This window comes from Platalea leucorodia (assembly GCF_965183815.1).
Source record: "Platalea leucorodia genome assembly, contig: HAP1_HAP1_SCAFFOLD_505, whole genome shotgun sequence".
In the NCBI taxonomy this organism is placed as follows: Eukaryota; Metazoa; Chordata; class Aves; order Pelecaniformes; family Threskiornithidae; genus Platalea; species Platalea leucorodia.
In genome coordinates this window covers 1-22,978 of record NW_028121092.1, presented here as the reverse complement: position 1 = coordinate 22,978, position 22,978 = coordinate 1, and the positions used below count along the sequence as shown (strand labels likewise).

Sequence of the window (22,978 nt, the reverse complement as noted above, 5' to 3'; positions counted from 1 at the left end):
TTAAAACGCCCCAAAATCCCCCAAAACGCCCCCAAACGGCGCCGGGCGAACCCCACCCCCGCCCCCCCCCCGCCCCGTACCAGGCGCGGGGCACGTCCACCCCCAGGTACTCTCTGCGCAGGAGCCGCGAGCTGCAGGTGGCCGCCAGCCTGGGGACAAACGCACCCGGGATCGGCCCGATTCGCCCCAAAAAACCCGCCCCCAACCCCCCCCAACCCCCCCCCAACCCCCCCGTACCAGATGGTGCCGAAGCAGCCCGTGTGCCGCTGCAGCACCGCCGGGTAGTAGAACATGGCGGCGGCTGGCCCGAGGAACAAATCCGCCTTCGACAGAGGAACTGAGAGGCCCCGCAACCCCAGCTCCGCCCGATTAAAAAATCAATAAATTACGGGTTTAGGGCAGGACCGCCCCGATTAAAGACTAAACCGAACGGTTCCCCGTTAACCCCGCCGCCCCCCCAACGCGAGTGAATCGAAACCGCCGCTGCTCTCCGCCAGCCTCTCCCGGGGGAGGTCGCCGAGGGGGGTATAACCAGCCGCCGGCGAGGGGCCGCCGCTGAGGGGAGCGCGGAGACGCAGAGCCCCGACCGCCGCCGTCGCCGCCGGCTGAGTGAGGCGGCGCGCGTGGCGCCCCGCCTTTTATAGCCTCGCCCCGTCCCGCCCCTTCCCGCGCCCCCGTCCAATCGGCGAGCCGCTCGCCTCAGCGCCGCCGTCCAATCAGCGCCGGCGCGCCCGGGGGTAGCGGAGGAGCGAGAGAGGCGGGAAAGCGGCGACCAATCAGAGCCTTTCCCCCCACCCCCCCCCCCCCACCCCGCAACGCGAGGCGGCCGCGCGGGGCTGAGCCAACGGGAAGCCTTCCCGCCTTGCGCCGCCGGCCAATCAGCGAGCGCCGCTGCTTTCCCGCCCTTTCTCCTCAGCGGCGGGGAGAGAGAGGGGCCGAGGGGAGAAGATGGCGGCCGGGGGGGGGGGGCGGCAAAGATGGCGGCGGCTCCCAGGCGGCTTTATTATCGGTGGGTACGCGGCCGCGGGGGCCGGGGTGGGGGGAGAAGGGGGGCGCTCAGGCTTCCACGGGGAGGGGGCCGGGGGGCCCGGCGGCGTCCGGGGCGCTGTCGAGGAGCTGCAGGGCGAAGGCTTGCTCGAGCTGCGGGGCAGAGAGGGGGCGGTGAGGGGCGGCCCCCACCCCCCCCCCGCGCCCCCCACCCCCCCCGGGCCCGGGCCCTCACCTGCAGGACGAGGGCGCGGTTGTGGGGTCCGTCGTGGGGGCCCAGCTCCTGCCCCACGGCCAGCGTCACCCGGTGCTCGGGGCGGGGGCCCAGCCCGGCGCGGTGCCGCCCCACTTCTGGGGGGGGGGAGGGAAGGGGGGGGGCGTCGGGGGGGGGGAGACGGGGGGGCAGAGGCCGCGGGGCGGCTGTGGGGCCGGTATGGGGCAGCTATGGGGCAGGGCACCTATGGGACCCCCGTGGAGCAGGTACAGGGACCCCTATGGGGCAGGGGAGGGCGCCATGGGGCAGGGGAGGGCCCTATGGGGCAGGGGAGGCCGCTATGGGGCAGGGGAGGCTGCTATGGGGCAGGGGAGGGCCCTATGGGGCAGGGGAGGCCGCTATGGGGCAGGGGAGGGCGCCATGGGGCAGGGGAGGCCGCTATGGGGCAGGGGAGGCTGCTATGGGGCAGGGGAGGCTGCTATGGGGCAGGTATAGGGACCCCTATGGGGCAGGGGAGGGCCCTATGGCGCAGGTATAGGGACCCCTATGGGGCAGGGGAGGGCGCCATGGGGCAGGGGAGGGCCCTATGGGGCAGGGGAGGCCGCTATGGGGCAGGGGAGGCTGCTATGGGGCAGGGGAGGGCCCTATGGGGCAGGGGAGGCTGCTATGGGGCAGGGGAGGGCCCTATGGGGCAGGGGAGGCTGCTATGGGGCAGGGGAGGGCCCTATGGGGCAGGGGAGGCCGCTATGGGGCAGGTATAGGGACCCCTATGGGGCAGGGGAGGGCCCTATGGGGCAGGGGAGGCCGCTATGGGGCAGGTATAGGGACTCCTATGGGGCAGGACCCCATGGGGCAGGTATAGGGACCCCTATGGGGCAGGGCAGGCCGCTGTGGGGCAGCCGTGGGGCAGGGGAGGCCGCTATGGGGCAGGGAGGATGCTATGGGACCCCTGTGGGGCTGGTACTGGGACCCCTATGGGGCAGAGGATGACCCTATGGGGCAGGGGAGGCCACTATGGGACCCCCGTGGGGCAGGTACAGGGACCCCTATGGGGCAGGGCAGGCCGCTATGGGGCAGCCGTGGGGCAGGGGAGGACCCCATGGGACAGGGGAGGGCGCTATGGGGCAGGGGAGGCTGCTGTGGGGCAGGGCAGGACCCCGTGGGGCAGGGGAGGACACTATGGGACCCCCGTGGGGCAGGTACAGGGGCACCTATGGGGCAGGGCAGGCCGCTGTGGGGCAAGGTGCTATGGGGTGGGGCAGGCCGCTATGGGGCGGGCAGGCGGCTGTGGGGCGGGGCAGGGTGCTATGGGGCAGGCCGCTATGGGGCGGGCAGGCCGCTATGGGGTGGGGCGCTATGGGGCGGGCAGGCTGCTATGAGGCGGGCAGGGCGCTGTGGGGCAGGCAGGGCGCTGTGGGGCAGGCCGCTGTGGGGCGGGCAGGCGGCTGTGGGGCAGGCAGGCCGCTGTGGGGCGGGCAGGGCGCTGCGGGGCGGGGCAGGGTGCTATGGGGCAGGGCGCTGTGGGGCAGGGTGCTATGGGGCAGGCGGCTGTGGGGCAGGCAGGCCGCTATGGGGCGGGCAGGGTGCTATGGGGCGGGCAGGGCGCTATGGGGCAGGGTGCTATGGGGCAGGGTGCTATGGGGCAGGCAGGCAGCTATGGGGCAGGCGGCTGCGGGGCGGGCAGGGCGCTGCGGGGCGGGGCAGGGTGCTATGGGGCAGGCCGCTGTGGGGCGGGCAGGGCGCTGCGGGGCAGGGCAGGCTGCTATGGGGCAGGCAGGCCGCTATGGGGCAGGGCGCTATGGGGCGGGCAGGCCGCTGTGGGGCAGGCAGGCCGCTATGGGGCAGGCGGCTGCGGGGCGGGCAGGGCGCTGCGGGGCGGGGCAGGGTGCTATGGGGCAGGCCGCTGTGGGGCAGGCAGGCCGCTATGGGGCAGGCCGCTATGGGGCGGGCAGGGCGCTGTGGGGCGGGGCAGGGTGCTATGGGGCAGGCCGCTGTGGGGCGGGCAGGGCGCTGCGGGGCAGGGCAGGCTGCTATGGGGCAGGCAGGCCGCTATGGGGCAGGGCGCTATGGGGCGGGCAGGGCGCTGTGGGGCGGGGCAGGCTGCTATGGGGCAGGCAGGGTGCTATGGGGCAGGCTGCTATGGGGCAGGCAGGGTGCTATGGGGCAGGCTGCTATGGGGCAGGCAGGGTGCTATGGGGCAGGCTGCTATGGGGCAGGCAGGGTGCTATGGGGCAGGCTGCTATGGGGCAGGCAGGGTGCTATGGGGCAGGCCGCTGTGGGGCGGGCAGGGCGCTGTGGGGCAGGGTGCTATGGGGCAGGGCGCTGTGGGGCAGGGTGCTATGGGGCAGGCTGCTATGGGGCAGGCAGGCCGCTATGGGGCAGGCGGCTGCGGGGCGGGGCTCACCCTGGCGGAAGCGCTGGGCGTCGAAGGCCTGCAGCAGGGCGCCGGCGGGCAGGGCGCCGGGCGGGGCGTGGGGGGGCGCGCAGGTGCAGGGGCGGGGCCGGGGCGTGGCCGGGGGGGGCGGGGCCGGGCGGGGCGGGGCGGCGGCGCAGGAAGAGCCCGCGGCGGGCGCTGGCCAGCAGCAGCCCCGGGCGCAGCCCCGCCAGCAGCCCCCCCGCGGCGTCGGCGTCGTCGGCGTCGTCGGCGTGGGCGTGGTCGCGGGGCGGGGCGCGCAGCAGGAGGCGGGGCAGCAGCCCGGGGCGGGGCGGGGCGGGGGGCGGGGCCAGCAGGTAGTCGCCGGGGGGCAGCCACCCCCGCCAGGCCAGCGCCCCGCCCAGCCACACCCGCAGCTGCAGGCAGGCCTCCCCTGCGGGCGGGGCGCGGGCGGGGCGTCGGGAGGGGGCGTGGCCTGCGGGCGGGGGCCACGCCCCCCCGCGGTGGGGACGCGCCCACGGGGGGGTGGGGACACCGAGTTGGGGCAGGGGCGGGGCTGGGGGCGGGGCCATGGCCTTGGGCGGGGCTTGTGTGGGGCGGGGGGCGGGGCCATGGCCCTGGGCGGGGCTTGTGTGGGGCTGGGGGCGGGGCTTGTGTGGGGCGGGGGGCGGGGCCATGGCCTTGGGCGGGGCTTGCATGGGGCTGGGGGCGGGGCCATGGCCTTGGGCGGGGCTTGTATGGGACTGGGGGCGGGGCCAGGGCTGGGGGCGAGGCCATGGCCTGGGGCGGGGCCACCGTGGGGCTGGGGGCGTGGGCACTGGGGTGGGGCGTGGGTGGGGGCGTGGCCACGGCCTGGGGGCGGGGCCTGTGTGGGGCTGGGGGTGTGGCCGCTGCCGCGGTGGGGGTGGGGCTGGGGGCGGGGCGTGGCCATTGCCGGGCTGGGGGCGGGGCTTGGAGTGGGGCTTGTGGGGGGCGGGGCGGGAGGGGGCGTGGCCAGGGCGGGGCGGGGCCGGGGGGGGGGGCGTGGTCTCACCCAGCAGCGGCGGGAGGGGCTCGGGGCTGTCCACCACCACCTCCAGCTTCAGCGGCGCGGGGGGCGTGGCCAGCGCCGGGGGGGCGGGGTCCCCGGCGGCGGCCACGCCCCCTCCCCCCTCAGCCGCTTCCGGTCGCTCGGCGGCGGGGCCGGGCGGCGGCGGCGGCGATGGCGGCGGCCGGGCCGGGGGCTCCCCCCCGCCGGGGCCGCGCGCCGCTTCCCTGGGCGGCCGCGGGCGCTTGTGGGCGGGCGGCGGGGGCGGCAGCAGCCGGTAAACCTTGTAGGGGCGCGGCCCCTCCAGCCGCGACCGCTCCGGCGCCTCCTGGAACTCGGGGCTCTTGTTGAGGGCGCAGCGCAGCCGCGTCTTCCAGCCGGCGGGGTCCGGCCGCGCCCCGGGCCGCAGCCGCCCCTTGAACTCCGCCCACGCCTGCGCGCGGCGCACGCGTCACATCCGGGCTGCTTCCGGCGGAAGCCCCGCCCCCCCCGCCCCCCCCCGCCCCGCGCTCACCTGGCAGAGGGCGGCGCCGGCCCCGCCCCGCGCCCCGCCCTTCCCCGCGTGCTGCCAGGGGATGCGCAGCGCCGAGCGCGCGGCGTCGTCCCACACCAGCCCCGGGAAGCGGCCGCTCTCCACCTGCGCCACCAGCCACGGCCGCAGCTTCCGCCCCCCGCCGCCGCCGCCGCCGCTCCCCGCCGCCATCGCCGTCCCCGCCGCTTCCGCTTCCGCCCGCCGCGCGCGGGGGGGGGGGGGCGGCGCTACCGCCGCGGGGGGCGTGGCCCCAGCGGCGCCTCCCGCCCCAGCAGGCGGCGCAGGCGCAGCGCGTACTCCTCCTCCCCTTCCTGCGGGCCCCGCGCCGGCCTCCCGCCCGGCAGGTGGCGCTCGGCGGCGGCCCGCAGCTCCGCCGGCGTGTAGAGCGCCGCCGGGTCCAGGCGCCGCTCGTTGATCAGCCGCACCAGGTACTCGGTGTAGTGCCCCCTGCCGGCCGGAGGCCGCGCCCTCAGCCGGGCCCCGCGCGCCCCCGGCGCCCCCACGGGGACCCCCCGTGCCCCACAGCGCCCCCCAAGTGCCCCATAGCGCCCCCCCCCGCCCCATAGGGACCCCCTGTGCCCCATAGCGCCCCCCAAGTGCCCCATAGCGCCCCCCCCGTGCCCCATAGGGACCCCCTGTGCCCCACAGCGCCCCCCAAGTGCCCCATAGCGCCCCCCCCGTGCCCCATAGGGACCCCCTGTGCCCCATAGAGCCCCCCAAGTGCCCCATAGGGACCCCCTGTGCCCCATAGCGCCCCCCAAGTGCCCCATAGAGCCCCCCAAGTGCCCCATAGCGCCCCCCCCCGTGCCCCCCAAGTGCCCCATAGGGACCCCAAGTGCCCCACAGGGACCCATAGGGACCCCAAAATCCCCCCCCCCCCGTGACCCCCAAGTGCCCCATAGGGGCCCCGGATACCCCATAGAGCCCCCTAAGTGCCCCCCTGCGCCCCCCAAGTGCCCCATAGGGACCCCCAAGTGCTCCCCAGGGACCCCCAAGTGCCCCATAGCGCCCCCCAAGTGCCCCATAGGGCCCCCTAGGGACCCCCAAGTGCCCCCTAGGGACCCCCTGTGCCCCATAGCGCCCCCCAAGTGCCCCATAGGGCCCCATAGGGACCCCCAAGTGCCCCATAGCGCCCCCCAAGTGCCCCATAGCGCCCCCCCGTGCCCCATGGCGCCCCCCAAGTGCCCCCCCCGTGCCCCATGGCGCCCCCCAAGTGCCCCCCCCGTGCCCCATGGCGCCCGCGCTCACCGGCAGAGCCCCGCGTGCCCCGGGGGGGCCTCCCTGCCGCAGGCCTCGTCCCGCAGCCCCCGCCGCCGTCTCCTTCTGCTCCAGCACCCCGCAGCCCCCTGTGCCCGCCCGTCAGCGCCCCACACTTGGGGGGCCCCACACTTGGGGGGCTGGGGGGGGCGGGGGGGGCTGGGGGGGGGGGGGAGGGGTCCTCACCTCCGGGCACGGCCGGGGCCCCGGCCGGCGGCTCCGTGTCGAAGGGCACCCCCCCCTCCTGGGGGGCGGGGCGGGGTCAGCGAGCCCCACCCCGGCCCCCACCTGCCCCACAGCGACCCACAAGTGCCCCATAGCCACCCCCACCTGCCCCACAGCGACCCCCAAGTGCCCCACAGCGACCCCCAGGGACCCCCAGCTGCCCCACAGTGGCCCCCAGCTGCCTCATAGCGCCCCCCAAGTGCCCCCCAGTGCCCCCCCAGTGCCCCATAGTGTCCCACAGCGCCCCCCAAGTACCCCATAGCGCCCCCCAAGTGCCCCCCAGTGCCCCCCCAGTGCCCCATAGTGTCCCATAGTGACCCCCAAGTGACCCATAGCGCCCCCCAAGTGCCCCCCAGGGCCCCCCCAGTGCCCCATAGTGTCCCACAGCGCCCCCCAAGTGCCCCATAGCGCCCCCCCAGTGCCCCATAGTGTCCCCCAGCGCCCCCCAAGTGCCCCACAGTGCCCCCCCAGTGCCCCATAGTGTCCCATAGTGACCCCCAAGTGACCCATAGCGCCCCCCAAGTGCCCCCCAGCGCCCCCCCAGTGCCCCATAGTGTCCCATAGCGCCCCCCAAGTGCCCCACAGCAACCCACAAGTGCCCCATAGCGCCCCCCCAGCGCCCCCCAGCGCCCCCCCGCGCCCCCCCCCGCCCCATAGCGCCCCCCCCCGCCCCATAGCGCCCCCCCCCGCGCCCCCCGCGCACCCGCAGCAGGCGCTGGAGGCGGGCGGGCTCCCAGTCGCGCAGGTAGAAGAGGCAGTCGCGGGGGTGGTGGCCGTGCAGGGACCCCCGCAGGGGGCAGCCCCGCTCCGGGCAGCGCTGCGGCACCGCCAGCCCGTGGGGACCCGGGCACCCCCCCCGCGGGGCCCTGCCCCATAGGGGGCCCTGCCCCATAGGGTCCCCACTGCCCCATAGGGGGCCCTGCCCCATAGGGATCCCTGCCCCATAGGGGGCCCTGCCCCATAGGGACCCCACTGCCCCATAGGGGGGCCCTGCCCCATAGGGATCCCCCTGCCCCATAGGGATCCCTGCCCCATAGGGGGCCCCTGCCCCATAGGGATCCCTGCCCCATAGGGGCCCCACTGCCCCATAGGGGCCCCGCCCCATAGGGACCCCCCGCCCCATAGGGACCCCTGCCCCATAGGGGCCCCTGCCCCATAGGGACCCCCCCTGCCCCATAGGGAACCCCACCCCATAGGGATCCCTGCCCCATAGGGAACCCTGCCCCATAGGGAACCCCCCAAGACCGCCCTGCCCCATAGGGACCCCCGCCCCATAGGGACCCCTGCCCCATAGGGGCCCCTGCCCCATAGGGACCCCCCTGCCCCATAGGGACCCCCCTGCCCCATAGGGAACCCCACCCCATAGGGATCCCTGCCCCATAGGGAACCCTGCCCCATAGGGAACCCCCCAAGACCGCCCTGCCCCATAGGGACCCCCCGCCCCATAGGGACCCCTGCCCCATAGGGGCCCCTGCCCCATAGGGACCCCCCTGCCCCATAGGGACCCCCCTGCCCCATAGGGAACCCCACCCCATAGGGATCCCTGCCCCATAGGGAACCCTGCCCCATAGGGAACCCCCCAAGACCGCCCCTGCCCCATAGGGACCCCCGCCCCATAGGGGCCCCCCTGTCCCACAGGGCCCCCCCTGCCCCACAGGGACCCCCCCCAGGGTGCCCCATAGAGCCCCCCCTGCCCCATAGAGCCCCCCCCGCCCCATAGCCCCCCGCCCCGCCCCACTCACGTCCTTGGCGTGGAAGGGGCCGTAGCAGCCGCTGCAGAAGTGGTGGCGGCACTGGGAGCACTGGAAGTGCATGCAGCCGCCGCGGGCCAGCGCGTACCACACCCCGCACTGCGGGCAGGCTGGGGGCGGCCGGGGGGCAGCCGTGGGGCAGCCGCGGGGCAGCCGCGGGGGGGGCCCCCCGCCGCGCCCCCACACCCCCCCCCCCCCGCCGCGCCGTGGGGCAGGGCCCCCCGCCGCGGGGCACCCACCGATGCCGTGCTCCTGCAGGAAGGCCGCCAGCCCCACGGGCGCCGCGTGGGGGTCGCGGGCGCTCAGCCAGGCCCCGAACTCGGCGCAGGAGAGGGTGGCGTGCTGGGGGTCCCACTGCGGGCGGGGCCGCCGTCACCCCACGGCCACCCCCGCTGCCCCACGGCGACCCACGGCCAGCCCACGGGGACCCATAGCGACCCACAGCCACCCCACGGCAACCCCCACTGCCCCACAGCGACCCACGGCCACCCCATGGGGACCCATAGTCACCCACAGGGTCCCCCACCACCCCATAGCGACCCACAGCTGCCCCGCAGGGACCCCCAGGGACCCATAGTGACCCACAGCCACCCCACGGGGACCCCCCAGAGCCCCCCAGCTGCCCCATAGCAGCCCCTCCTTCACCCCCAGGCCGCTCCCCAGCCCCTCATCTCCCCCACCCCACATCTCCCCACATCTCCCCCCGCCCCACATCTCCCCCGCCCCACATCTCCCCCCGCCCCACATCCCCCCACATCTCCCCCCGCCCCACATCCCCCCACATCTCCCCCCGCCCCACATCCCCCCACATCTCCCCGCCGCACCGGGCGCTGGCAGCGGGGGCAGAAGCGCTGCTGGCACTGGGGGCACTGGGCCGGGCCCTGCTCCGCCTCGAAGATGAACCCGAAGGAGCACTGGGGGGGACGCGGGGGGCGGGGGTCAGCCCCACGGCGCCCCACAGAGCCCCCCAACCGGGGCGTCCAGCCCCACAGAGCCCCCCCAGCCCCACAGATCCCCCCCAAACAGGACATCCAGCCCCACAGATCTCCTCCACAGACCCTCTCCAACCCCATAAGTCCCCCCAAACAAGACATCCAGCCCCACGGATCCCCCCCAGCCCCACGGATCCCCCCCCAAACAGGACATCCAGCCCTGCAGGGTCCCTCCCAGCCCCCATAGATCTCCCCCCCCAGCCCGCCCCCCAGCTCCCCCCCCCCAGCCCCCACAGCTCCCCCCCCCAGCCCCCCAGATCCCCCCCCCCAGCCCCCACAGGTGCCCCACAGATCCCCCCCCCCAGTCCCACGGAATGCCCCCCCAAACAGGACACCCAGCCCCCCAGATGCCCCCCCCAGCTCCCCCCCAGCTCCCCCCCCAGCCCCCCAGATGCCCCCCCCCAGCCCCCCCAGCTCCCCCCCCAGATGCCCCCCAGCCTCCCCCCCAGCCCCCCAGCTCCCCCCCAGATGCCCCCCCCAGCCCCCCAACTCCCCCCCCAGCTCCCCCCCAGCCCCCCAGATGCCCCCCCCAGCTCCCCCCCAGCTGGCCCCCCCACCTGGATGCACCAGAGGAACTTGGGGTCCCGCATCAGCTCCAGCTCCGTCAGCTTCTGGGTGAAGAGCTGGTAGGTGTCGGGGTCCAGGCACTGCCGCAGCTGGGGGCGGCCGGGGGTGAGGGGCGGGGGCCCGGCCCCACAGCACCCCCCCCCCGAGCCCCCCAATGGCCCCAGGACCCCCAACTGCCTGGGACCCCTTGGACCCCCAACCCCCAATGGCCCCAGGACCCCCCCAGTGCCCCCAGGACCCCCCCAAAGCCCCCCAGGACCCCCCAGGACCCCCAACGCCCCCCCAACCCCCTGAGACCCCCAGTGCCCCCCAGGATGCCCAGGACCCCCCAAAGCCCCCCAGGGGACCCCCCAAAGCCCCCCAGGACCCCCCCCAAAGCTCCCCAAAGCCCCCCAGGACCCCTCCAAAGCCCCCCATTGCCCCCCCAGGGACCCCCCAAGCCCACCTGGATGTTGAGGGTGGAGAACTAGGAGAGGCGCTGGGCCCCCAGGACCCCCCAAAGCCCCCCCAGGACCCCCCCCATTGCCCCCCAGGGACCCCCCCCAGGGACCCCCATTGCCCCCCCAGGACCCCCCAGTGCCCCCCAGGACCCCCCAGTGCCCCCCAAGCCCCACCTGAATGTTGAGGGTGGAGAAGTAGGAGAGGCGCTGGGCCCCCCAGGACCCCCCCAATGCCCCCCAGGGACCCCCCCAGTGCCCCCCAGGACCCCCCCAAAGCCCCTCAGGACCCCCCTAAGCCCCCCAGGGACCCCCCCAATGCCCCCCAGGGACCCCCCAGGGGACCCCCCCAGGGACCCCCATTGCCCCCCAGGACCCCCCATTGCCCCCCAGGGACCCCCAGGGGACCCCCCATTGCCCCCCAAAGCCCCCCACGGACCCCCCCAGGACCCCCATTGCCCCCCAAAGGCCCCCCAAAGCCCCCCAGTGCCCCCCCAAGCCCACCTGGATGTCGAGGGTGGAGAAGTAGGAGAGGCGCTGGGCCCCCAGGACCCCCCAAAAGCCCCCCCCAGGACCCCCCCATTGCCCCCCCAGGGACCCCCCCCAGGGACCCCCATTGCCCCCCCCAGGACCCCCCCAGTCCAGGACCCCCCAGTGCCCCCCAGGGACCCCCCATTGCCCCCCAAGCCCACCTGAATGTTGAGGGTGGAGAAGTAGGAGAGGCGCTGGGCCCCCCCAGGACCCCCCCAATGCCCCCCAGGGACCCCCCAGTGCCCCCCAGGACCCCCCCAAAGCCCCTCAGGACCCCCCTAAGCCCCCCAGGACCCCCCCAAAGCCCCCCAGGGACCCCCCAAGTCCCCCAGGGACCCCCCATTGCCCCCCATGGACCCCCCATTGCCCCCCAGGACCCCCCAGGGACCCCCAGGGACCCCCCCCAGGGACCCCCATTGCCCCCCAGGACCCCCCATTGCCCCCCAGGGACCCCCCCATTGCCCCCCAAAGCCCCCCAGGACCCCCCAGTGCCCCCCCCAAGCCCACCTGGATGTCGAGGGTGGAGAAGCAGGAGAGGTGCTTGGTCCCCATTGCCCCCCAAAGCCCCCCAGGGACCCCCCCCAGGACCCCCATTGCCCCCCAAAGCCCCCCAGTGCCCCCCCAAGCCCACCTGGATGTCGAGGGTGGAGAAGTAGGAGAGGCGCTGGGCCTCGTCGGCCAGGTCGGGGCGGGCGCAGGCGGGACAGACCAGGTCGCCCACCCGCCGCTCCTTCACCCCGATGGTGAAGTGCAGGCGGAAGCACTCGGGGGCAGAGCGGGCACTCGCAGGAGGTCAGCCATTGCATCTGGGGAGGAGGAGGAGGAGGGGGGGGATGAAGGAAGCACTCGGGGCAGAGCAGGCACTCGCAGGGGGTCAGCCATTGCATCTGGGGAGGAGGAGGAGGAGGAGGGGATGAAGGAAGCACTCGGGGCAGAGCGGGCACTCGCAGGGGGTCAGCCATTGCATCTGGGGAGGAGGAGGAGGAGGGGGATGAAGGAAGCACTCGGGGCAGAGCGGGCACTCGCAGGGGGGTCAGCCATTGCATCTGGGGAGGAGGAGGAGGAGGGGATGAAGGAAGCACTCGGGCAAGAAGCGAAGGGGCACTCGCAGGGGGTCAGCCATTGCATCTGGGGAGGAGGAGGAGGAGGAGGGGATGAAGGAAGCACTCGGGCAGAGCGGGCACTCGCAGGGGGTCAGCCATTGCATCTGGGGAGGAGGAGGAGGGGGGGGATGAAGGAAGCACTCGGGGCAGAGCGGGCACTCGCAGGGGGTCAGCCATTGCATCTGGGGAGGAGGAGGAGGGGGGGATGAAGGAAGCACTCGGGGCAGAGCGGGCACTCGCAGGAGGTCAGCCATTGCATCTGGGGAGGAGGAGGAGGAGGGGATGAAGGAAGCACTCGGGGCAGAGCGGGCACTCGCAGGAGGTCAGCCATTGCATCTGGGGAGGAGGAGGAGGAGGAGGGGATGAAGGAAGCACTCGGGGCAGAGCGGGCACTCGCAGGGGGTCAGCCATTGCATCTGGGGAGGAGGAGGAGGAGGAGGGGATGAAGGAAGCACTCGGGGCAGAGCGGGCACTCGCAGGGGGTCAGCCATTGCATCTGGGGAGGAGGAGGAGGAGGAGGGGATGAAGGAAGCACTCGGGGCAGAGCGGGCACTCGCAGGGGGTCAGCCATTGCATCTGGGGAGGAGGAGGAGGAGGAGGGGATGAAGGAAGCACTCGGGGCAGAGCGGGCACTCGCAGGGGGTCAGCCATTGCATCTGGGGAGGAGGAGGAGGGGATGAAGGAAGCACTCGGGGCAGAGCGGGCACTCGCAGGAGGTCAGCCATTGCATCTGGGGAGGAGGAGGAGGAGGGGATGAAGGAAGCACTCGGGGCAGAGCGGGCACTCGCAGGAGGTCAGCCATTGCATCTGGGGAGGAGGAGGAGGAGGGGATGAAGGAAGCACTCGGGGCAGAGCGGGCACTCGCAGGGGGTCAGCCATTGCATCTGGGGAGGAGGAGGAGGAGGGGGATGAAGGAAGCACTCGGGGCAGAGCGGGCACTCGCAGGGGGTCAGCCATTGCATCTGGGGAGGAGGAGGAGGAGGAGGGGATGAAGGAAGCACTCGGGGCAGAGCGGGCACTCGCAGGAGGTCAGCCATTGCATCTGGGGAGGAGGAGGAGGAGGGGGATGAAGGAAGCACTCGGGGCAGAGCGGGCACTCGCAGGAGGTCAGCCATTGCATCTGGGGAGGAGGAGGAGGAGGGGATGAAGGAAGCACTCGGGGCAGAGCGGGCACTCGCAGGAGGTCAGCCATTGCATCTGGGGAGGAGGAGGAGGAGGGGATGAAGGAAGCACTCGGGGCAGAGCGGGCACTCGCAGGGGGTCAGCCATTGCATCTGGGGAGGAGGAGGAGGAGGGGATGAAGGAAGCACTCGGGGCAGAGCGGGCACTCGCAGGAGGTCAGCCATTGCATCTGGGGAGGAGGAGGAGGAGGGGGGGATGAAGGAAGCACTCGGGGCAGAGCGGGCACTCGCAGGGGGTCAGCCATTGCATCTGGGGAGGAGGAGGAGGAGGGGGGGATGAAGGAAGCACTCGGGGCAGAGCGGGCACTCGCAGGGGGTCAGCCATTGCATCTGGGGAGGAGGAGGAGGGGATGAAGGAAGCACTCGGGGCAGAGCGGGCACTCGCAGGAGGTCAGCCATTGCATCTGGGGAGGAGGAGGAGGGGGGGGATGAAGGAAGCACTCGGGCAGAGCGGGCACTCGCAGGGGGTCAGCCATTGCATCTGGGGAGGAGGAGGAGGAGGAGGGGATGAAGGAAGCACTCGGGGCAGAGCGGGCACTCGCAGGGGGTCAGCCATTGCATCTGGGGAGGAGGAGGAGGGGATGAAGGAAGCACTCGGGGCAGAGCGGGCACTCGCAGGAGGTCAGCCATTGCATCTGGGGAGGAGGAGGAGGAGGGGATGAAGGAAGCACTCGGGGCAGAGCGGGCACTCGCAGGGGGTCAGCCATTGCATCTGGGGAGGAGGAGGAGGAGGGGATGAAGGAAGCACTCGGGGCAGAGCGGGCACTCGCAGGAGGTCAGCCATTGCATCTGGGGAGGAGGAGGAGGAGGGGATGAAGGAAGCACTCGGGGCAGAGCGGGCACTCGCAGGGGGTCAGCCATTGCATCTGGGGAGGAGGAGGAGGAGGGGATGAAGGAAGCACTCGGGGCAGAGCGGGCACTCGCAGGAGGTCAGCCATTGCATCTGAGGAGGAGGAGGAGGAGGGGATGAAGGAAGCACTCGGGGCAGAGCGGGCACTCGCAGGGGGTCAGCCATTGCATCTGGGGAGGAGGAGGAGGAGGGGATGAAGGAAGCACTCGGGCAGAGCGGGCACTCGCAGGGGGTCAGCCATTGCATCTGGGGAGGAGGAGGAGGAGGAGGGGATGAAGGAAGCACTCGGGCAGAGCGGGCACTCGCAGGGGGTCAGCCATTGCATCTGGGGAGGAGGAGGAGGGGGGGATGAAGGAAGCACTCGGGGCAGAGCGGGCACTCGCAGGGGGTCAGCCATTGCATCTGGGGAGGAGGAGGAGGGGGGGATGAAGGAAGCACTCGGGGCAGAGCGGGCACTCGCAGGAGGTCAGCCATTGCATCTGGGGAGGAGGAGGAGGAGGGGATGAAGGAAGCACTCGGGGCAGAGCGGGCACTCGCAGGAGGTCAGCCATTGCATCTGGGGAGGAGGAGGAGGAGGAGGGGATGAAGGAAGCACTCGGGGCAGAGCGGGCACTCGCAGGGGGTCAGCCATTGCATCTGGGGAGGAGGAGGAGGAGGAGGGGGGGATGAAGGAAGCACTCGGGGCAGAGCGGGCACTCGCAGGAGGTCAGCCATTGCATCTGGGGAGGAGGAGGAGGAGGGGATGAAGGAAGCACTCGGGGCAGAGCGGGCACTCGCAGGGGGTCAGCCATTGCATCTGGGGAGGAGGAGGAGGGGGGGATGAAGGAAGCACTCGGGGCAGAGCGGGCACTCGCAGGGGGTCAGCCATTGCATCTGGGGAGGAGGAGGAGGGGGGGATGAAGGAAGCACTCGGGGCAGAGCGGGCACTCGCAGGGGGTCAGCCATTGCATCTGGGGAGGAGGAGGAGGAGGAGGGGATGAAGGAAGCACTCGGGGCAGAGCGGGCACTCGCAGGGGGTCAGCCATTGCATCTGGGGAGGAGGAGGAGGAGGGGATGAAGGAAGCACTCGGGGCAGAGCGGGCACTCGCAGGGGGTCAGCCATTGCATCTGGGGAGGAGGAGGAGGAGGGGATGAAGGAAGCACTCGGGCAGAGCGGGCACTCGCAGGGGGTCAGCCATTGCATCTGGGGAGGAGGAGGAGGAGGAGGGGATGAAGGAAGCACTCGGGGCAGAGCGGGCACTCGCAGGAGGTCAGCCATTGCATCTGGGGAGGAGGAGGAGGAGGAGGGGATGAAGGAAGCACTCGGGGCAGAGCGGGCACTCGCAGGGGGTCAGCCATTGCATCTGGGGAGGAGGAGGAGGAGGGGATGAAGGAAGCACTCGGGGCAGAGCGGGCACTCGCAGGAGGTCAGCCATTGCATCTGGGGAGGAGGAGGAGGAGGGGATGAAGGAAGCACTCGGGGCAGAGCGGGCACTCGCAGGAGGTCAGCCATTGCATCTGGGGAGGAGGAGGAGGAGGAGGGGATGAAGGAAGCACTCGGGCAGAGCGGGCACTCGCAGGAGGTCAGCCATTGCATCTGGGGAGGAGGAGGAGGGGGGGGATGAAGGAAGCACTCGGGGCAGAGCGGGCACTCGCAGGGGGTCAGCCATTGCATCTGGGGAGGAGGAGGAGGAGGAGGGGATGAAGGAAGCACTCGGGGCAGAGCGGGCACTCGCAGGGGGTCAGCCATTGCATCTGGGGAGGAGGAGGAGGAGGAGGGGATGAAGGAAGCACTCGGGGCAGAGCGGGCACTCGCAGGGGGTCAGCCATTGCATCTGGGGAGGAGGAGGAGGGGGGGATGAAGGAAGCACTCGGGGCAGAGCGGGCACTCGCAGGAGGTCAGCCATTGCATCTGGGGAGGAGGAGGAGGAGGAGGGGATGAAGGAAGCACTCGGGGCAGAGCGGGCACTCGCAGGGGGTCAGCCATTGCATCTGGGGAGGAGGAGGAGGAGGGGATGAAGGAAGCACTCGGGGCAGAGCGGGCACTCGCAGGGGGTCAGCCATTGCATCTGGGGAGGAGGAGGAGGGGGGGGATGAAGGAAGCACTCGGGGCAGAGCGGGCACTCGCAGGGGGTCAGCCATTGCATCTGGGGAGGAGGAGGAGGAGGGGATGAAGGAAGCACTCGGGGCAGAGCGGGCACTCGCAGGGGGTCAGCCATTGCATCTGGGGAGGAGGAGGAGGAGGAGGGGATGAAGGAAGCACTCGGGGCAGAGCGGGCACTCGCAGGAGGTCAGCCATTGCATCTGGGGAGGAGGAGGAGGAGGAGGGGATGAAGGAAGCACTCGGGGCAGAGCGGGCACTCGCAGGGGGTCAGCCATTGCATCTGGGGAGGAGGAGGAGGAGGGGGATGAAGATGGCGAGGATGATGAGGAGGAGGGCGAGGATGAGGATGATGACGGTGAGGACGATGGTGAGGACGATGAGGATGAGGAGGGTGAGGATGAGGACGATGAGGAGGACGAGGATGAGGACAATGAAGACGAGGAGGATGAGGATGGCAAGGATGAGGAAGATGAGGACGAGGAGGAGGATGATGAAGACGAGGACGAGGAGGAGAAGGAGGATGAGGATGGTGAGGACGAGGAGGGTGAGGAGGAGGATGAGGATGGCGAGGACGAGGAGGGTGAGGAGGAGGAAGATGAGGATGAGGATGGCGAGGACGAGGAGAATGAGGACGAGGATGAGGAAGATGAGGATGGCGAGGACGAGGAGGGTGAGGACGAGGAGGAGGATGAGGATGGCGAGGATGAGGAAGATGAGAAGGAGGAGAACGAGGATGAGGATGAGGAAGATGAGGATGAGGACGATGAGGACGAGGAGGACGAGGAGGACGAGGAGGACGAGGAGGACGAGGAGGAGGATGAGGATGGCGAGGACGAGGAGGGTGAGGAGGATGAGGAGGAGGATGAGGATGGCGAGGATGAGGAAGATGAGGAGGAGGAGAACGAGGATGAGGATGAGGAAGATGAGGATGAGGACGATGAGGACGAGGAGGATGAGGATGGTGAGGACGAGGAGGATGAGGAGGAGGATGAGGATGGCGAGGACGAGGAGAACGAGGACGAGGAAGATGAGGATGAGGACGATGAGGACGAGGAGGACGAGGAGGATGAGGAGGATGAGGACGAGGAGGACGAGGAGGACGAGGAGGACGAGGAGGAGGATGAGGATGGCGAGGACGAGGAGGGTGAGGAGGATGAGGAGGAGGATGAGGACGGCGAGGACGAGGAGGACGAGGAGGATGAGGACGAGGATGAGGAAGATGAGGACGAGGATGGCGAGGACAAGGAGGGTGAGGAGGGTGAGGATGAGGAGGACGAGGACGAGGACGGCGAGGACGAGGAGGGTGAGGAGGAGGAGGAGGAGGATGAGGATGGTGAGGACGAGGAGGATGAGGAGGAGGATGAGGAGGACGAGGACGGCGAGGACGAGGAGGGTGAGGATGAGGAAGATGAGGATGGCGAGGACGAGGAGGGTGAGGAGGATGAGGAGGAGGATGAGGACGGCGAGGACGAGGAGGACGAGGAGGATGAGGACGAGGATGAGGAAGATGAGGACGAGGATGGCGAGGACAAGGAGGGTGAGGAGGGTGAGGATGAGGAGGACGAGGACGAGGACGGCGAGGACGAGGAGGGTGAGGAGGAGGAGGAGGAGGATGAGGATGGTGAGGACGAGGATGAGGAGGAGGATGAGGAGGACGAGGACGGCGAGGACGAGGAGGGTGAGGAAGATGAGGATGAGGATGAGGAGGGGGCGGGGGCGGGTACCTGGTGGCGCGGCAGCGCCCAGCCGCAGACGGCGCACTCGCAGCGCAGGCGGCGCCGCAGGACGGCGCGGTCGGGGCAGCGCCCCACGGCCTCCGCCAGCTCCCCCAGCCGCGCCGCCGGCGCCCGGCCCAGCCCCAGCTCCCGGCCCAGCGCCACCAGCACCTGCGCCCGGCCCCAGCTGGCCAGGCCCAGCGTCGCCAGCGCCCGCCGCGCCAGCGCCTGCGGGCGGCACCGGGCGGCACCGGTCACCCCCCGGCCCCGCCGGGAGCCCCGCTGCCCCAGCAGCCCCCCCAGTTACCCTAGCCCCCTCCCAGTTACTCCCCGTAACCCCTAACCCCCTTCCCAGTAACCCCTAACCCCCTCCCAGTTACCCTAGCCCCCTCCCAGTAACCCCTAACCCCCTCCCAGTTACCCTAGCCCCCTCCCAGTTACTCCCCATAACCCCTAACCCCCTTCCCAGTAACCCCTAACCCCCTCCCAGTTACCCTAGCCCCCTCCCAGTTACTCCCAGTAACCCCAAACCCCCTTCCCAGTAACCCCTAACCCCCTCCCAGTTACCCTAGCCCCCTCCCAGTTACTCCCCGTAACCCCTAACCCCCTTCCCAGTAACCCCTAACCCCCTCCCAGTTACACTACCCCCCCTCCCAGTAACCCCAAACCCCCTCCCAGTAACCCCTAACCCCCTCCCAGTTACCCTAGCCCCCTCCCAGTAACCCCTAACTCCCAGTAACCCCAAACCCCCTCCCAGTAACCCTAACCCCCTCCCAGTAACCCCAAACCCCCTCCCAGTAACCCCTAACCCCCTCCCAGTTACCCTAGCCCCCTCCCAGTCACCCTAACCCCCTCCCAGTTACCCTAGCCCCCTCCCAGTTACTCCCCGTAACCCCTAACCCCCTTCCCAGTAACCCCTAACCCCCTCCCAGTTACCCTAGCCCCCTCCCAGTTACTCCTAGTAACCCCTAACCCCCTCCCAGTTACCCTAGCCCCCTCCCAGTCACCCTAACCCCCTCCCAGTTACCCTAGCCCCCTTCCCAGTAACCCCAAACCCGCTCCCAGTAACCCTAACCCTCTCCTAGTAACCCCTAACCCCCTCCCAGTCCCTTCCCAGTCCCTCCCAATCCCCCCCCAGTGCCCCCCAGTCCCTCCCAGTTCCCCCAATCCCCCTCCCAGTCCCCCCAATCCCCCCTCAGCCCCTCCCAGTTCCCCCAATCCCCCCTCAGCCCCTCCCAGTTCCCCCAATCCCCCCCAGTCCTTCCCAATCCCCCCCCCAGTCCCTCCAGTCCCTCCCAATCTCCCCCCAGTCCCCTCCCAGTCCCCCCCCAATCCCCCCCAGTCCCTCCAGTCCCTCCCAATCTCCCCCCAGTCCCCTCCCAGTCCCCCCCCAATCCCCCCCAGTCCCTCCAGTCCCTCCCAATCCCCCCCCAGTGCCCCCCAGTCCCCTCCCAGTCCCCCCCCAGTTCCCCCTCCCAGTCCCCTCCCAATCCCCCCCAGTCCCCCCAATCCCCCCCCAGTGCCTCCCAGTCCCCCGCAATCCCCCTCCCAGTCCCCCCCAGTCCCTCCCAATCCCCCCCAGTCCCCCCCAATCCCCCCCCAGTCCCTCCCCAGTGCCCCCAGTCCCCCCCAATCCCCCCCCAGTCCCTCCCAGTCCCCCGCAATCCCCCTCCCAGTCCCCCCCAGTGCCCCCAGTGCCCCCAGTCCCGCACCTGCTGGTCGGGGCAGTCGAAGTCGAGGGGGGGCGGGGGGACCCAGAGGCGCCGCAGCAGGGGCTGGAGGCGGGGCCGCTGCAGGTCGCCCAGCGCCCCCCACAGGTCGCCCCCGTTCTGGTACAGCGCCGCGCCCGCCGCGCCCCGCTCCCCGAACCCCAGCGCCGCCAGCGCCCGCAGCTGCCGGGACACGCCGTCAGCCCCCAGCGCCCCCCAGTGCCCCCCAGTGCCGCCCAGTGCCCCCCAGTCCCGCCCAGTCCCCCCCAGTGCCCCCCAGTCCCGCCGCCCCCCCCCCCCAGCGCCCTCAGCCCCTGCCCTGGGGCCCTCGGCCCTGCCTTTAGCCACGCCCACGCCCCCCCATTAGCCACGCCCCCGCCGCGGCAAGCCCCGCCCACCCGCGGCACACACCCAGGGGCTGCGGGGGGGGAAGCTCCGCCCCCGCGCGCTCTAAGCCCCGCCCCCCAGCTACCCGCAGAGGGGCAGCCCCGGCCTCACCCCCTGCTCTAAGCCCCGCCCCCGCGCGAAGCCACGCCCCCAGCCCCATAGCCCCGCCTCCTGGCCTAAGCCACGCCCCCAGCCCCCCCCAGAGGGACCACCCCAGCCCCATAGCCCCGCCTCTGCTCTAAGCTCCGCCCCCATGAAGCCACACCCCCACTCCTCAGGACAGCCTCACCTGACTCTAAGCCACGCCCCCCACACAAGCCACGCCCCCAGCCCCCCCGAGGGACCTCCCCAGCCCCATAGCCCCACCTCCTGGCCTAAGCCACGCCCCCAGCCCCCCAGAGGGACCTCCCCCAGCCCCATAGCCCCGCCTCCTGGCCTAAGCTCCACCCCCACACCAAGCCACGCCCCCACTACCCACAGAGGGACAGCCCCGCCTCACTCTAAGCTCCACCCCCACACCAAGCCACGCCCCCAGCCCCCCCCACAGGGGGACCTCCCCAGCCCCATAGCCCCGCCCCACTCTAAGCTCCGCCCCCACACCAAGCCACGCCCCCAGCCCCCCCAGAGGGACCTCCCCCAGCCACATAGCCCCGCCTCCTGGCCTAAACTCCACCCCCACACCAAGCCACGCCCCCACTACCCACAGAGGGACAGCCCCTCCTCACTCTAAGCTCCGCCCCCACAAGCCACGCCCCCACTACCCACAGAGGGACAGCCCCTCCTCACTCTAAGCTCCGCCCCCACAAGCCACGCCCCCAGCCCCACCTCCTGGCCTAAGCCACGCCCCCAGCCACCCCAGAGGGACCTCCCCCAGCCCCATAGCCCCGCCTCCTGGCCTAAGCTCCGCCCCCCCAGCCAGCCCCCATCCCCACAGGGGCCCCGCCACCCACCCCCCAAGCCCCGCCCCCCCGACCCCGCCCCCCCAAGCCCCGCCCCCCCGGCCCCGCCCCCCCGGCCCCGCCCCGTACCTGCCGGCGGCGGGCGCCCAGGCAGGCCTCCAGGGCGCGCTGGGGGCGGGCGTGGGCGCGGGCCCAGGCGCGGGCGGCCTCGCGCAGGGAGAAGGCCCCCAGCGGCCCCCCCGGCTCGGCCGCCCCCCGCCGCCCCGCCGCCCCCGCCAGCGCCCCCAGCGCCGCCCCCAGCCCCGCCCGCGCCCGCCCCACCGCCGCCCCCGCCGCGCCCCCCAGCGCCGCCGCCCCCCGCCACCACCGCCTCCGCCGGCACCCCCTGCGCCTCCGCCGCCTGCCGCCGCCCCGCCGTCAGGCGCGCCCCCAACCGGGGCACCCCAACCCGGGGGGGCCCCCCCAAACCATGGGGACCCCCCCAGAAACCACGGGGACCCCCCCAGAAACCATGGGGGCCCCCCCAGAAACCACGGGGACCCCCCCAAACCCACGGGTGGGAACCCCAAGACCCATGGGGACCCCCCCAAACCATGGGTGGGAACCCCAAGACCCATGGGGACCCCCCCCAAACCCACGGGGACCCCCCCAAACCATGGGTGGGAACCCCAAGACCCATGGGGACCCCCCCAAACCCATGGGGACCCCCCCCAAACCCACGGGGACCCCCCAAAACCACACGTGGGAACCCCAAGACCCATGGGGACCCCCCCAAACCCATGGGGACCCCCCCCAAACCCACGGGGACCCCCCAAAACCACACGTGGGAACCCCAAGACCCATGGGGACCCCCCCAAACCCATGGGACCCCCCCCAAACCATGGGTGGGAACCCCAAGACCCATGGGGACCCCCCCAAACCCATGGGGACCCCCCCCAAACCCACGGGGACCCCCCAAAACCACACGTGGGAACCCCAAGACCCATGGGGACCCCCCCAAAAGCCCAGGGGACCCCCCCAAACCCACGGGGACACCCTGGGGGCACCCTAAGACCCATGGGGACGCCCCAAAACCCACGGGGGCACCCCAAAACCCATGGGAACCCCCCCAAAACCCCTGGGGGGGCACCCCAAAACCCCTGTGGACCCCCCCGAAACCCATGGGGCCCCCCCCCCAAACTCCCTGGGGACCCCCCCCCCCCGAAATACCCCTGGGGACACCCCTAAGGGCACCCCAAAACCCCTGGGGGCACCCGTGGGGACCCCTCACCCCCCCGGGGACCCCCCCCAACCCCCCCGGGGCGGCGCGGGGGCTCACCCTGACGAGGGCGACGAGGCGCTGCCCGTCCTCCCGCAGCCGCTGCTGCCGCCGCCGCTCGGCCTCCTGGGAAGGGCTGGGGGCGGGGGGGGGCCCCGCCGTCGCCGTCGTCACCGTCGCGGGGCGCGGGGGGGCGGGGGGGGGCGGCGGGGCCTCCCCCCCGCCGCGGTGGCAGACGGCGCAGCCCGGCCCCGGGGCCTGGTTCCAGTGGGTGCAGTGGGGGCAGCGCCAGCCCTGGGGGGGGGGTGGGGGGGGTGTCAGCGCCGGGGGGCCCCCAGCCCCCCCACCCCCACCCCCCCGGGCCCCCCCGGACCCACCTGGGGGGCGGGGGGCGGGCGGCGGGCGAGGCGGGGGCGCTCGCAGACCCCGCAGAGGACGCTGGGGCCGGGGTTCAGGAAGGTGCAGGAGGCGCAGGCCCAGCCCCCCCCCTCGCCGCTGCTGCCGGGGGGCGGCCCCATGGCGGTGGGGGGCTGCCCCATAGCGGTGGGGGGCTGCCCCACGGCGGTGGGGGGCTGCCCCATGGCGGTGGGGGGCTGCCCTATAGTGCCGGGGGGCGGCCCCACGGCGGTGGGGGGCGGCCCCATAGCGGTGGGGGGCTGCCCCACGGCGGTGGGGGGCTGCCCCATGGCGCCGGGGGGCGGCCCCACGGCGGTGGGGGGCTGCCCCATAGTGCTGGGGGGCTGCCCCACGGCGGTGGGGGGCTGCCCCATGGTGGTGGGGGGCTGCCCCATAGCGGTGGGGGGCTGCCCTATAGTGCCGGGGGGCGGCCCCACGGCGGTGGGGGGCTGCCCCACGGCGGTGGGGGGCTGCCCCATGGCGGTGGGGGGCAGGCCCCCACA

The 22,978-nt window shown here is 72.8% G+C and overlaps 1 protein-coding gene across 1 annotated transcript; it reads right to left on the bottom strand.

Moving 5' to 3' along the window:
• Window positions 1-982: 982 nt before the first annotated feature.
• On the bottom strand, window positions 983-22,871 carry LOC309604241 (uncharacterized protein). The gene is given in 20 exon segments (XM_082339169.1): window positions 983-1,140; window positions 1,223-1,338; window positions 3,606-4,008; window positions 4,609-5,035; window positions 5,117-5,581; window positions 6,383-6,480; window positions 6,578-6,635; window positions 7,320-7,433; window positions 8,359-8,477; window positions 8,607-8,721; window positions 9,192-9,281; window positions 9,917-10,015; window positions 11,526-11,663; window positions 11,665-11,700; window positions 17,836-18,054; window positions 19,539-19,718; window positions 20,951-21,103; window positions 21,153-21,221; window positions 22,140-22,373; window positions 22,457-22,871. Coding segments are annotated over 20 exon segments (3,684 nt in total). The 5' UTR covers window position 22,871; the 3' UTR covers window positions 983-1,003.
• Between the last annotated feature and the right edge of the window lie 107 nt (window positions 22,872-22,978).